This window comes from Elephantulus edwardii, unplaced genomic scaffold, assembly GCF_000299155.1.
Source record: "Elephantulus edwardii isolate Elephantulus edwardi_28Jun2011 unplaced genomic scaffold, EleEdw1.0 scaffold00061, whole genome shotgun sequence".
Lineage (NCBI taxonomy): Eukaryota > Metazoa > Chordata > Mammalia > Macroscelidea > Macroscelididae > Elephantulus > Elephantulus edwardii.
In genome coordinates, this window is record NW_006399811.1 from 12,099,970 (window position 1) to 12,115,346 (window position 15,377).

General features: G+C 41.8%; 1 protein-coding gene across 4 annotated transcripts in view; it reads left to right on the forward strand.

Moving 5' to 3' along the window:
• CACNA1E (calcium channel, voltage-dependent, R type, alpha 1E subunit) overlaps positions 1-15,377 on the forward strand; it is a 564,119-nt gene that overhangs the window by 261,268 nt on the left and 287,474 nt on the right. For all 4 annotated transcript variants that reach the window (XM_006887740.1, XM_006887741.1, XM_006887738.1 and 1 more), the window contains exon 7: positions 9,934-10,037. In XM_006887740.1, coding sequence (XP_006887802.1) covers positions 9,934-10,037 — 104 coding nt within the window. The remainder of the gene's footprint in view (positions 1-9,933; positions 10,038-15,377) is intronic.

Here is a 15,377-nt window from a genome sequence, read left to right on the forward strand (position 1 = left end):
ATTTTTTTAATAGGTATTTCCAAACACACACAAACATGGAACAGAATAGCGAACCTCCACATAGCCCAAACCCAGGTGCAACCGTTCATTATGTGATGTTGTTTAAAGGAGCTGTTCTCTCCATGTTGGCACTGTGGCCCAGTGTCCAGAAAACAGGGTATGAGGGGTGGTGGTGAGAGGGTTGTGTACAAACTAAAACAGTGCATCAGAGTAATAAAGAAATTAGTAGGATTTAACCAGAGAGACTTTAAGCAGACCCCTGAATCACATATGGATTTTGAGGATCTCCCTCACCTGCACACAGTAACAGTGGCTTTCATAGTCCAAAGTGGCACTGCCTGCCCTGCATGGGTTCATTATTTCCTCTTCAATTGTCTTCCCTGCAGGTATGGACAGACTGGCACTGATATGCTGGTACCTGCACGTCCAAGGCGAACGTCCAGGGTGGAGGTGCAGCGGAGCAGGTCTCTCTGATGAGGGGCTCCTGACCCTGTTCCTATTCCCATCCTGCAGCTCCTCGTGGACAGGGAGGGAGTGCTGTCTATCTTCTGGCACTTCTCTTTGCCAAACTTACTCCATTCGTTTTTCCCCCTTGCATGAGAAGGGGAAGGTGGTGAACTGTCCAAAGAGTTAGCCACTTTTCAAGGTACTTTTGAATCCAAACCAAGGCACTTGAGCACCCTCAGCGATATTCGCGGTTATTTATAGTCAGGCAAGCAGGTCGAGGTGACTGCTAGCCGTGAAGTCCAGGGGGCTGGGCACGACCAGAGTGGAGGGATCTTAATTACTTCTCACAGGCCCCTGCTAAGCCAGATGCCTCCTTTGGAGCATGTTTGTGTAGGGAGACTTAGCATGTTTATGAAATATGCTCGGGAATCTGAGACATAATAAACTGCTGCGCCTCATGGAACTGACAGGTTCAACCTCCTCATGGGTACAGCAGGTGGCTGTGTTTCATTTGAATCTCTGTCCTCCCTCCTGCTCCCCACCCTTCGTGCTTGCCTGGGAGCTTGTCAAACAACTCTCCTGCTGTCAGATCCTAGTGTTGACATTTCATTTGTTCTCTGTTGTGTGTGGTTGAGTCAATTCTGGCCCTGGTGATCCTCTGTGATGAAGTCAAACTGCCCCTTAAGGTTTCCTCAGTTGCAAATCTTTACAAGAACAGATTGCCCGGCCTTTTCTTCCATGGACCCACTGGTGAGTTCATATCATTGGCCTTTCAGTTAACTATTGCACCCCCAGAACTTTATTTTCCTCCAGAAGGTGACAGTAATAGGGGGAGGCTTACACTTTGAGAAATCTTGTGGTAAATGAGATCTGAAGAATCAAATCTTCTTAAGAGGTTTGCTCTTTGTCGTTCTAGATTAGGGGCCCACCTTTGCTAATAATTTATGTGCCCAGGGAAGTCACTTCCTTTCTCTGACTTTTCTATAGAATGATGCAAAAGAGTGATATATTCTCATAATCTTCTCCTTAGCCAAAGACTGATGTTCAAGGTATGCAGAACTACCCCCAGGCATTTAACTTCCCAGGGTCTTGTGGGTGGCACAGCACATTGTGTCCTGTTCTCCAAATGTCAGGTGCGGTAGGAGGACGATAGGTGTTTCTGCCCTTAAGAATACCGTTTGCTGGTGTAACTAGGAGGATGGGTATGTAGCCAACTTTGCAGAGTTGGTCCACACACAGATGAGACACGGATAGAATGGCTTGAATAAGATGTCCAGTACTTACCTGTAATCAATCTTCTCTATTTCTTTTACCTCCATAAAAAAATTCCTTTCTCTACTGTCTCAACGAGTGTAGTTTTGTAAACTCTCATATAATTCTTTTTTTTTCCCCCTCTAAAAGCATCCCCAAGTCCTTTCCTAACCTTTTCGTCCAGATCAGGTGCACCTCTGTGTCAGCACCCTAACAGGATGTCAACCCCATAATCTTTCCCATTCTAGCTTGCACAGGTTCCCATTTTACAGATTCCCACCCTTCACCCCAGGATATTTGACGATTCTGACGCTGTTTTTAACCGTCACAACTGGGGAGTGCTTTTGACATCCAGTGAGTAGAGGCCGAGAATATTGTTAGACATCAAGTCCCCCGAACAAGTAACTATTTCTCTCAAACTTTTAATAATACCAAGATTTAGAACCATGATGAAAGCCATCCCAGGACTTACAAACAGGTGCTGCCACTAGCCTTGAAAGTAGGTGTGTCCCAGAAACCTTTTCTTTCTGACACAACCCTGGAGCCAGGTACACATTATTTCTACCCTAACCCTCTCAGCCCTTCGCCTCAGTCACAGGTTCCATGCACAAAGCTGCTCTGACAAGGGTGCACATTCAGGGGGGTCCTTCTGCATATTTTCCACAGCCCCTATGGAGCCAGAGGTCTGCCTCTTCTTCCCAGAGTGGGGGCCTGGCTCTGCCCATACAGTACAAGGAAGGAACACCATGGGCCCCCTTCCTCTGGCTTTCTCCCTCCTCATCTTTTCTCCAGTGCTCTCCTCCCACCCCCCTCTCCCATCCATTTCCCCACACCCCCTGGAGATTAATGTGATAATTGCCGTGTGTGCCTGTTTACGCAAGGAGTGGGTGAGCTCACCACCCCCACTCAGGCAGGTTCCCAACGGAACACATTCCCACTGTGTCAGGACTGGAACCCACTGAGCGCTCCCTGTGCAGGTGGGCTGACACCCCCAGACTGCTTTCTCTGTCTGTCATCACCCCCGTAGTGCGCACGTGTGCATGTGTGTGTCACTCAGGGAATCAGCAGGTGAGAGAGACAGAGCACTGTCAGCCTGCCAGCCCAGGGGGAGGCCTGGGCAGGGAAGGATCTGAGGGGTAGGGGGAGAAGCACCCTTTAAGAAGGACCACGTGGCTCCAAAGAAATGCACTCTTCTTCAGTGCTTATCACAGAGGAAAGCAACGCTGTGTGTTCTTCCCCTGGACTTTGCCTCGGGTACTTAATGGGGCTTTTCCATGCTCCTAAAGGAAGAGCTTCAGGGAACATGGTGTGTTAATGATGCTAAATAGAAACAGACTGTGAGAATAGTGGCTCTGCCACCTGAGCCAGCCCAAGACCAAGCCACTCCTGCAGCTGCTGAGTAGACTCCAGCCCACATGCACCCTGTGGACGCAGCAGACCAGCGCATGGGGTTTCCAAGGCTGTGAATCTTTGTGGAAGCAGATTGCCTCATTTTTTTTCTCTGGCAGAGCTGCTGGTGGGTTTGAACTCTGACCTTTGGGTTAGCAGCTGAGCTTTAACCATTGTGCTCTTTTAACCAAAGCTCTTTTCATAGAAGCAGGTCTGCTCCAAAAGCCAAGCCCACTGCCATCCAGATGCTTCCACCGCACAGTGGCCGGCCTCCGTTAGGTTTCTAAGGCTGGAAATCCTTACAGAAATATGAGAGGGGTCTGCCTGTCCTTCTTCTCTCTTGGAGGAGCTAATGGATTCAAAGTGATGACCATTGCTTAGCAGTTCAACGTGTCATGTAGCAGTGCACCACCAGGGCTCCTGCACACAAGCAGAGGTGGGGGCAAACTGGAGAGGGAATGAAAGGGAGAAATTCTGTCCCTCACACAGCGACCCTCCTTCCTTCCACCTCCTGCTATGAAGAGGTCCCAGGTGGACAACCCAAGAGGAGCAACAATACTCCTGGGTTACAGCAGCACCTCTGCTCCAGGCACTCCTCTTCCCACTTTGTGTGGCGGCCTCAGGGCATGCCGGCTGCCTTCAGTCTCTTTTCTCATTTTCTTCTTCATCTTTTCTCTTATTTTCAAAAGACACTTTGGTAGTTGTCTCTCCTACACTGGACAATTTTAAGGTTTTACTAATGATGAATCAGAAGCAGATTGAAGCCTTAATTAGCATCAGAAAGAGCCTTGCCATTTTAGAGGAGACAAGCGTGGAATCCTTGGCTTGCCCCCTTCCCACTGAGGGGTGCTCCCTCATCCCACTGCACGTGGCGCTGATCCATTGACAAGCAAGTGAGGTGACACCAGGGCCGCCTGGTGAGGGGGAATGGGAAGGGAAGCTAGAGGGAAAGGAGAAAGGGAGAGAGGGTGTGGCAAGCCTATTAAAAGGTTTGTGAATAATGTAAGGGAGCTGTCAGGGTGCTTTCTCCAGTGGAACCTTTCACACTGTCAGTCTTCTTCACTGACCCCCTGGAGCACAGGGGCTGGGGCTGGTGTCCGACCTGTTGCTTCCTCCTCTCCTCCTCCTGCCCCCCTGCCCCTTCCTCTTCTTTTTCATCCAGGCAGCTCCTTGCTGTAGGAGATGATATTTGTGACAGTTCTGAGAAAACTCCACACATTGAGGGGTCTCAATGAATTCCATTGGTATATTTTAAATGAGAGAATTACTTTATTAAAATTTTCATCATACATTGATTAATTGAGCATCTGCATGTGCCAAACATGTCGTTAGACACCAGATATAGAACGAGGTGACAGTGCAGGTTTCTGCCTCAACATATGTAAATTAAAGTAAAAAGAAAACATTATCACAAACTATTGAATGAGAAGATACCATTCCTCCTCGATTTTGTCACCAGAGCACAGTTGGTGCAATGGGGAATGGGGAAGCACATTCCAGACTCCTGGCCATTTCCCAAGCTATATATCCAAAGATGTTACTGGGTTTTCTTTGGAAAAAGTAGCTCCATGACCAAACACCATTGTGAAAAAAGGGGATAAGTAATGTAAGTTGTATTTCTCTTTTAAGATATTCTTAGGGCTTAAGAGGGAACTATAATCTGCCGTGTTTCCCACATCTCTGTAGTTACAGAAGCTCATTCTTTTATTTATTTATGTATGTATGTATTTATTTTTATTATTATTATTTGTGTGTGTGTGTGTGTGTGCCCTCAAATCAGATTTGACTGGTACAGGAGGAGATGGTTCCTCCTTCTCCAGGAAAGCATCTGGTGGATTTGAACTGCACACCTCTGGGACTGCAGTGCAGCTTCTTGCCACTGGGCCACTAGAGCTCGCCAGAAGCTCATTCTTAACAAACTACATTAACATCTTGCAGATCACCTATGAGGAGAAGACTGTAATTTGGGAAATGGTCTTCATTCTTCAGCCTCCTGGCAAATAGTTACCAATCGAAATTCCTCTGAGCCATTCTCAGACTGTAGCTCAGTTACTCCTAAGACAAAAGCACCTTCAAAAGTAGCAGTTTCATCATCACAATTGCTTATTGGCAGCTAAGTCAGCACTGATCTCGGCACTCAGTCCTTGCTGCCAAGTCCTTGCTAAGAATATGGACGGGCTACGCCAGGGGCTAAATGGGACCTGTTAGGTTCGTGAGTGAACATCCACATTAACAACCTTTACAGCATGTTTGCCTTGTAGCCGTGAGTAAAGGCATTACTAACTATGGGGGATCACTCCATTCATCTCTGGTCATGCTGTACTTAATTAATCATATAGCTGCTAACCACAACCTTAGCAGTTTGAACTCACTGAGTAACTTTGTGGGAGACATATGGAGTGGGCTCTATTGGGAGTCAGAATTGATGGCAGTGGATTTTGGAGATTTCTTCTGCACCTTCCTTCTGCCAGTTGGGAAGTTTCTGTTGAGATTTCATCCACATCTCCCCTCCCAGCATTTAACTCCCAGATCTGGTCTAGCCAAAGGATTAAATCTTACAGAATGAAATTGGAAGGTCTCTGCCCCTTTGTCCAACCTAGAGATGATGGGGTGTTATTTTTTTTTTAAATCTACTTCATTTGCAGTCCTATCAGTGTAGAGATGAGACAAAAACACATTTGATGAAAGGACATTGTCTTGGGAATTACTTTTAATGGGGAAAACCAACTACACAATGATAGCTGTCTTGTTGAGAGAATAATTTATGATGAATGAGAGCCTTTATTCTACGAATGGAAACATTTGAATGAGAAGCGGTGAGAGAATGAGGTAATTAGAGAGAAAAACAAGATGGAATGTTATAGAAGTCCAAAGGAGACATGATGACAAGGGATCAAAATATATTTGCAAATTTTAGCAATAAGGGGAGAAAAATAAAGATTATAAGGACCAGCCAGTAACACTTACCCATAGTTTAAATAGTCTACTAATATAACAAAAGGAGGCTGTCATTGTCTGGTAGATAAGAAATTAGCACTGCCAACTCAAAGGCAGGCAGTTCAAACCTATCATCTGCTCCATGGGAGAAGAATGGGCTCTGCTCTGAGAGTATAAGCCTTTGGAAAGCTACTGGAGGGCCGGCTGTAAATTGATTCCAGCTCAAGGGTATGTAACAAAATGACAATGTTTCAAAACTAAGCCTACTGCTAGTGAGTCAATTCTTGCTCATGTAGCCTTCCACTGGTTCCCAGAAACATAAATCTTTATAGGAGGAAAGGCCCCATCTTTCTTCACAGGGTGGGCGGTGAATTTAAATGGCCAGTCTTCAAGTTAGCAGTTCAACACATAATACACTACACACTAGGGATTTTTCTGAATATATATAATCTATTGTTGTTGATTGCCATAGAGTTGAGTATGACTCATAGTGACCCCATGAACAAATGTCATCGTTTCCATAGACATGTTGTTTAGGAAGTAGATGCCTCTCCTGCTTCTTATAATACAGTGCTAATCTATAAAATATTATATATATAATATATACAACATATATTATATATAGTACATATAATGTTGTCATTATGTACCATCGAATCACCTATGACTCACAGCGATCCTATGTACAACAGCCCTAAACTCTGCTCTATCCCTAGCCAATCTTATTGTCTCCGACACGCCCATCCCCATTACCCCAGTGACTGAATCAATCCATCTCATTGAGGGTCTTCCTCTCCTGTACTGTCCCTCCACCCTCCCAAGCATGATGTTCCTCTCCAAGGACTGATCCTGCCTTGAAACATGTCCAGAGTATTTCAGACGGAGCTCCAGAACCCTTGTCTACATTGAGCAGCCTGGCTTTACCTCTCCAGGACAAATGTGTTTGTTCTTCTAGCAGCCAATGGTATATTCAGTACACTTCTCCAGCACTACAGCTCAAAGACAACTCTTCTTCTGTCATCCCTAGTCATTGTCCGACTCTCTGATGCATAACAAATAATTGCAAAGACCATGGCCTGCATTAGGCGCACCTTAGTCTCCAGACTGACATCATTTCTCTTTAGTACTTTGGAGAGGTCTCTGACAGCAGACTTTCCCAATGCAATTCGTCTTTTAATTTTCTGGCTGCTGGTACCAAGAGTGCTGATTGTAGAGCCAAGCAAACTGAAGCTGTCAATAATCTCAATATCTTCACCATCTATCATACATACATACACACACGTATATGTATATGTATATGTATATGTATATGTATATGTATATGTATATGTATATGTATATGTATATGTATATGTATATGTATATGTATATATAGCGCTAATACAATATTTACTCTTCTAAATCCTGCTTGAACTTCTGGGAATTTCTTATCTATGTACTTGACAACACCTTACAACAACAATATACTGTTTGACTGTTAAGCATGACATTTGGCTTCTTTGTCCTTTTTTCTTCAGTGAAAAGGGATATCTTAGAGATACCTAGAGGAGACAAACTAGTGAAACTTGCACACACACACACACACAGAGATTGGTTTCAAAGAAATGGCTCATTTGCTTATAAAAGTTGGCAAGTCTGAGATTCATGGGTCATACATAAAGAGAAAGGCATCTGGGGAGGCTGATGAGTCTATGGTCAGCAGGCAGAGTGAAAGACTGTTGGCTTTGGAGGCTAGCAAGTAAATACAAAATCTGGAGGTATAGTAGACCGCTGGTTCAAATCCAGAGGTTAGGAGCCAGAGGCAGGATCAGGTTAAAAGCTTTCTAGCTTTGCCAAAGCCACCGTACACATATTCAGTCCAGGCCACTCCATTGAGGAGACATCCCTTTCCCTTAAATCAGTTGAGACAGATCGTATCATTACGTTATTGCCACTAATCCAACCTCATTATCATTGTTGCTGTGAATCAGAACCCACAATAAACTGACCCTCTAGGATTGTGTACCAATGAGGGAGTTTTTCTTTTGCTTTTCAAGGAGAGGAGCAAAGGGGGGGAGGGAGGAGGGGTTTGTGCGGGGAGAAGGGTGCAACAATGAATGAATGGAATTCCAAAATCTCTGTAGATGTTCATTGAAATGAAAAATAAACTAAATTAATAAAAAAATTAAATCTAATATGCAACTAAAAAAAAATAAATAAACTGACCCTCTAAAGGATTTTCAGAGGCAGTATAAATCACACAAGAGGTGATTGCCTGTCCTTCCTTCTTGCCAGATGGTGATTTGAACCACATGCCTGTAGGATTGCAACACAGTTTCTTACCACTAGGCCACTGACATTAACATCATAGAGATAAGGATTTACAACTGCTAGGGTAGGTATATTATACTAAGAATCATGGCCACACGGATGCACAATATTCGTGGTCACAGGGAATAAAATATAGTTTCCTTCATATACAAGGTTGTTGAGGGTTTCAGGCAAATACTACCACATATGTATGGAGAAGCAAGGGGTATTTCGGAACTCTGCATCTAAAAATGTAATTCCAGGCTATTTGCAAAGATTTTGGGTGTTGTAATGGAGAGAAATAAAAGCAAAACTTGAGAACCATAGTGGAGAATTGGGAGACACAAGTGTTAGGACTTTCTTAAAATGTTCCCAGTCTCTGTTTCAAGGTCTACCAAGACATCCTGCCAATAGTTGCTGGATTTGGCTAAATCATATGAGATACAATTTGAGGGTTTTTTGAGAGTTTGTTTTTGGGGTTTTGGTTTGTTTGTTTTGTGGGATTTTTCCCCCCCCAAAAAAGTACCCTTTTATTATAGATAGTTCTGGTGGCCTAGAGGGTAGGGAGCTGTGCTGCCAACCTACAGGCAGACAGTTCAAATCAACTAGCTGCTCCAAGGAAAACAGCTTTGCAGTCTCCTCATATGCGATCCACAGCCTCTGAAAACCCACTGGAGGGTCAGTCAGCTATGAATCAGTTCTGACTCAGTGGCAATGAGTTTCAGTTTTTATGCATATACTGCATCTAGACATATAATGTGCAAGGCATGCATAGGAAACTAACCCAAGAGGAGATTACATAGATTGGGGGGGAAATGTGTAGTGTGCTTTAATTCTGTAAAAATAGAGTGATCCTTCCTCAGCCTCCAGTTTCCTTCAGCTATGACAAAAAATTCTAGAATATGGATTTTCCTTTTTATTCTCTGTGTGCTAGCAGTAGAGAGAGCTAGAGATCGTTCTTCAATACAGATTTATTAATTAGTCACTCTTCTAACTAGAGCCTTGCTGAGGCCAGACGTGGACCAACTTACTGTGATTGTGATTGGAAAAAGGAAAGCCAATAATCTGGAGGGTTAAGTGTTGAGCAGAACATTCATGACCCTTCTTTGTCCTAAACAGCCATGTGCAGGCCTTCGGCTGCCTTCATGGAATCGAGTAATGGTGACACCTTCCTCTGTCTCCTTGAGAATCTGCCCATTTTTGCTTAGAACTCATATCACCAAACCATTTAAACCATTCTTCAGATGAGAAAGTCTGTTGTGACTTAGAAATCATATCACCAATCAGCGGTGGCTTAGAATCCACATCGCCAAACCCTGTCAACCATTAACTGTTTCCATGAAATTGGGCATGTATTTGACATTTCTTGGTTCAGTTTTATCATCTGCAAAGTGAGGGTGTTAAGAGTATGCATGCTCGAGATATGTGGTGACACAGCTGTAGTGTCCTTCACGATGTACCTAGAACGTTTAACTGACGGTAATAGCAAATCAGTGCTAGAGTCAGGCACTGTGTAACGGTGTTTATCACAGCTCCCTCTGTGTGAAATATAGGAATCTAGGCCACCTTCTGGCACATGGTTTTGATTAAATATTAAGAAATCCGTTTTCTTTCTTCCAGACCAATGATGCCTTAGGAGCCACCTGGAATTGGCTGTACTTCATCCCCCTCATCATCATTGGCTCCTTCTTTGTTCTCAACCTAGTCCTGGGAGTGCTTTCTGGGTAAGCCACATGTTTCTCTCATAACGTCCTTGCTAACTGTCAAGTAACATCTGACTCATTCACTCAGCTTCTACTTAGGAAACGTTTACTCAGCAGCCTCTGTTGACAAACTCTGTGCTAAATGCTGGAAATGGAACAGGGAGCAGCCGTGCTGATCCTCTTTTTGTCGTTCCTAGGATGAAGAATTTAGGAATTAATGAACAGTATCTGACGAGGCACAGCACTGAACATAGGACCCACTAAGAGTTCAGCTGTCTGTTTATCAATCCTTTCTTCCATCCAGTCCCTCAGCAGTAACCAACCTGGCATGTCAACTATTGTATTGGCTATTATTGTTGTTGTTGTTGTTGTGATCTAACGTGAAGTCCCTTGTGACTCATGGCGACCCTATGCACAGTAGCTCAGAAACCTGCCCTATTCTGAGCCAGTCTCATTGTCTCTGACACACCTGCCTGTGCTGGTTGTTGGGAGTAGATAAATAAGATGTAAGCTTGACTTGAACATACTCTTCTGTCCAGTGTATGGTCTGCTAAACCCCATGTTGAGGTGTGAGTTAGCTTAGATCAGTCAGTAAACACTTGTGCCTGCCATGCTTCCTGCCCATAAGAAACTTAAGTTTTTCTGAGAGAACAACACAAATAGTTAAAACAGGGGATAACTGGAGTTCTATTAAGGACTAATGCATGATACATATAATTTGTTTCACAACAAAAACAAATTCATTGGAAGGATTGGGATATTGATTGGAATATAAATGCATTTTAAGATAAAATCAAGTATATGGGAGTGAACATTTCAGGAAGAAAAGCACATAAGCAAAAATTCAGAAATGGGACTTATTGTGGACCCTGAAGAGACGGTAATGCAATCTAACTTAGCTACACTGCAAGAGTCACTTGGCAAATGGAAGGTATAAGATGGAATGGCTAACATGGAGATCACTTTGAGAAACTCTTAGACTTTTCTAAGATAAATGGAATTTAATTTCTAGTGAGAGAAAAACACTGTAAACTTTTCAAATGAAACATTTTAAGATGATACTTCTGGTTAAACAGGAGATTGAACCAAACTACTGAGAGATGTCAATGACATTTTTAGAGATAGAGAATAAATGATAACTGATGTGGTGACTGGACAGCTGGGATTTAATTGCCTGTGGTGGGGAATGCTGATAAAGTACAAATAGTTTGCCCTACAGAGCCCTAGAAAGACTCAAGAATTAGAGATACCAAGCACTTACTTCTGTAATCTGGACCATTGATAGTGCTAAAAACAAGAGGGTTGGTTCAAGGTCCTTGGAAAGAATATTCAGATGTAACCCATCCCATGTACCTCAGCTATTTACCCAGACAGGCGTCTGCCCAACAGCCAGCAAAAGTCAGGAGAAACTTACTCTCTATAGAGACGCAATAGTCTGAGAAGCTTAGAATTGTGACATCAGGTACATCTGAGGGTTAGACATTATACTAAAAGCAAGAAGGCAGAGTAAGTCTACAAACGAAATGTCAGTACTCCTACCCCCAATTCCACTGCTTGGCTCTCAGAAATACAGCAATGTGGCAGGAGTTTAGAATGACTTCCTGGGGAAATTATCTCATGGGGAAAGAAATATTTATACAGATATTAGAGGGCCCTGGTTGTACAGTGGTTAAAGTACTCAGCTCGTAACCAAAAGGTGGTCAATTTGATTCCACTCTCTGCTCTGTGGGAAAAAGATATGGATGTGACAAGTCGGCTTTTGTAAACATTACAGCGTTGGAGGCCAAATGGGCAGTTTCTGCGCCATAGGATGCCTTGAGCTGGGCTTTCCTCGATGATAGTGGGTCGTACTTGTGGTGTTTTTTTTTTTTTTTTATGTCATATGTGTGGAAAAGAAGAAGTCAGCAAAAAAGAGAGGGACCCTTAATAAAACAGAGTGACACAGTGACTACATAAGTGTAGGAGAGGCTACGAAGATGGTACAGGACTGGGCAGAATTTTGTTCAGTTGTACATGAGATCATTATGAGTTGAAGCTGACTCTGAGGCACCTAACAGTAGCAACAACTGATATTGGGGGGAGAGCAGAGAAATAAGCTCTTAAACTGTCATCTTCAGGGAAACTCACCATTAGCTCCACCCATATACACAGTTTCCAATAAACTTCTGGTTTTAAGTGTGAATATACAAGTAGGAATCATTAGCATTAGAGGAAAATGGCACACACACACACACACACACCCAAACACAACAATAAATATAAAAAAAGAGTATTGAAAGAATATGAACAATACAAGAACAAACAAAAATTTTTAAAAATGTCATAACAACAGAGAAGCAAGTAATTGCACTTACTAAATAATAACACTTTTTTAAAAAATAAGAGGTTAAGAGCTCTTGAAAATTAAAACTGTAACAACAAATAGAAATGATAACAAATGATCAGAATAGAAAGTTGATAAAATCATCTAGAAAGTAGGACAAAAACCAGAGAATTGGTCTAAGAGTTCCAGAAAGAGAACAAAGAAATAGAGAAGAAGAAATTAACAAACACAATTTTCCAAGAACTGTAGCTTGATTCAACGATTCATTGAGATATATACAAGGTTGTCATTTCGCATATTGTTTTTCTGGTGGTGGGATATTGGAGACAACCTGGGGTGGTAGATTGTTATAAACTATTGGAGACCCCATGATGTTCTAAGCAGGAGTTAGAATGACAAGCACATTGTACACATGGCACTACTAAACATCTTAAAAGCACAGAATTAGTGAAATTTAAAAAGATAAGGAAACTATCAATATGCTATAATACTAAGTAAAAAATGAAAAGCATGTACACACAAAACATGATTCTTGTTTCCTAAAAATATGTTCAAATGAAAAGTATAAAATATATATTAATGATAGCCTGTGGCATGGAAATGGTAATTAAGTGTGGAGACAAATGGGGACAAATATGTTTAATTGCTAGTTTAGATGCTTATTGAGCACCTGACATGATTAATGGTAAACGATTCCCCAGCACGATAGATCATCATGAAATTTCAGAACATTCAAGTAAAGAGAATATGCTAAGAACTTCCAGAGGTTGAGAAAAGGATTGAAATTTACCAGCAAAGCAAAGAATAATAGTATTCAGCTTCTCACTGACAATTTCGAGAGAAACAAATAGAAAATATTTAATTTTTCCAAGTTACAATTCTAGACCCAGCTAATATATCAACTGTTAGTGAAAATATTCACACACTCTATTAAGAAGTTCCTAGAAAATACACTTCAACAAAAATAAATAAAAGAATAAAGATAAATACATGATACTCGCAAAAATAAGATTCAGCACAGGAGAGAGGGAAGGGGAATTCCGAAGATTGTGACTAAGGGGAGTCCTAGGAGGACAGCTACATGAAGACTTAGAAAGCACCACATCCAAATGTGAAAAGGGTAACAACAAAACTGTCTAGTCAAAATAATGATTCCGAAAAAAAAAAAAATAATGATTCCGAGATGACCATCTAGCAGGTTTTCAGATGCTGTAAATAACACTGAAGGTGATTTCCCAAACTTTCTCCCTCAGAGCAGCTGGTGGATTTCAACTGCCTGCCTTTGAATTAGCACAATTCCTTACCTATGAAGCTACTTCTAAAGTGGGATCTATCTTTAAGGGTAAAAAATGAAGAAACTCATATATTCCCTTGTATTTTTTATCATATATAGAAAAGTTTTATGATTACACACATGCATATGTCATATATATGTAAACATATAAATATGTTTATATGATATACATAAATACATTTATACATGCACTCCTACTGTAGCAATTGCATAAAACGCCTAGTTACCACTAAAGAGATATAAGCATACTAAGTTCTCCATTTAGCTCAGTTATGAAACAGCTTTCCATTGTTAATAGTGAATCCTGAGAGACCCCCATACTGTGTCATGAATGCTTTGAAAAGATAAGAAAGCAGACGGTTGGGGAATGGAAGCAGATGTCAAAGGCAAAAGCCTTAACTTCCACAATAAGGAAGTCATTAAGCAATATCTAAAATAGAAATAAGAAGGGATAGTAGTGTAAGTGTAATACTTGAAAATGTGGAGACAAATGTCAGAACAAACAGGTAGAAGAGTTGAAAGTGTTGCATGTAGGGAGTAAAAGTCAACTATGAGAGCAAGTAAGGCAGAAGGAAGCTATTATTTTCATTGTAGATCTTTCTAAACTCTTAAAACTCCACATGCGTTGCTTTGAGAAAAATAAATGTTAAATTTTAAAATTTAAGAAAGTAGATGCACAAAAAAATGTAAGGTAAAAGAAACATATAAGAAAATACATCTGGTGCTAATAGAGGAAGGACTGGCACTGGAAGAGGGCATATGCAGTAGGAGTTTTGAGGAACTAACAATACTCGGGCAACTATGTGATGTTAAGAGGCTATGATGTGAACTTGTAAAATGTTTACGAAGGGAAAATAGAAGACATCATGAAGTTGCTAATCATTTATATCTAAAGTGGAGAATCCTTAGACATAATGAGACATCTTAAACATGTTGTTTATATTTACTCATTCACTGAGTAGTTCTTCTCATTCTTTGTTTATGCACATGCAATGCTCTGGGTAATTCTCCTGCAAGGATTGTACCTGCTCCTCAGCTCTTTCCTTGACAGCCGATAAGGAAAACGTGACCAAAGATGACTTTCTTGTTATGGAAGAGATAATATCTAGTTTTCTGTACTTATATCTTATCCTCTTTGTTGTTGTTATGTGCCATTGAGTCACCTGCAACTCATAGTGACCCTATGTACAACAGCCCTCAGCTCTGCTCTATCCTGTGCCAATCTCATTATTTCTGACACAGCTACCCCCATCTCCCCAGACACTGAATCAAGCCATCTTATCAAGGGTCTTCCTGTCTTGTGCTGTCCCTCTACCTTCCCAAGCATGATGTCCCTCTCCAAGGACTGGTCCCTCTTTGAAATATGTCCAAGGTATGTCAGATGAAGCTTCAAAATCCTTGCCTCCAAGGAGTAGCCTGGTCTCACCCTCTCTAGAACAAACCTGTTGGTTCTCCTAGCAGTCCATGGTATATTCAATACTCTTCTCCAGCACCACAGCTCAAAGACATAAATTCTCCTTCTATCACCCCTAGTCATTGCCAGCTTTCTTTTTTTTTTTTTTAAATTTAGGTTGTTTATTTTTCATTTCAATGAACATCTACAGAGATTTTGGGATTCCATTCATTCATTATTGCACCCTTCTCCCTGCACAAACCCCTCCCCCCTCTCCCCCCATTTGAGTTCTTGACCTTCCATAGCAAGTTCTTCAGGTCGTCCTCAGTTTCAGCAAGCAAAGTTGTGTCA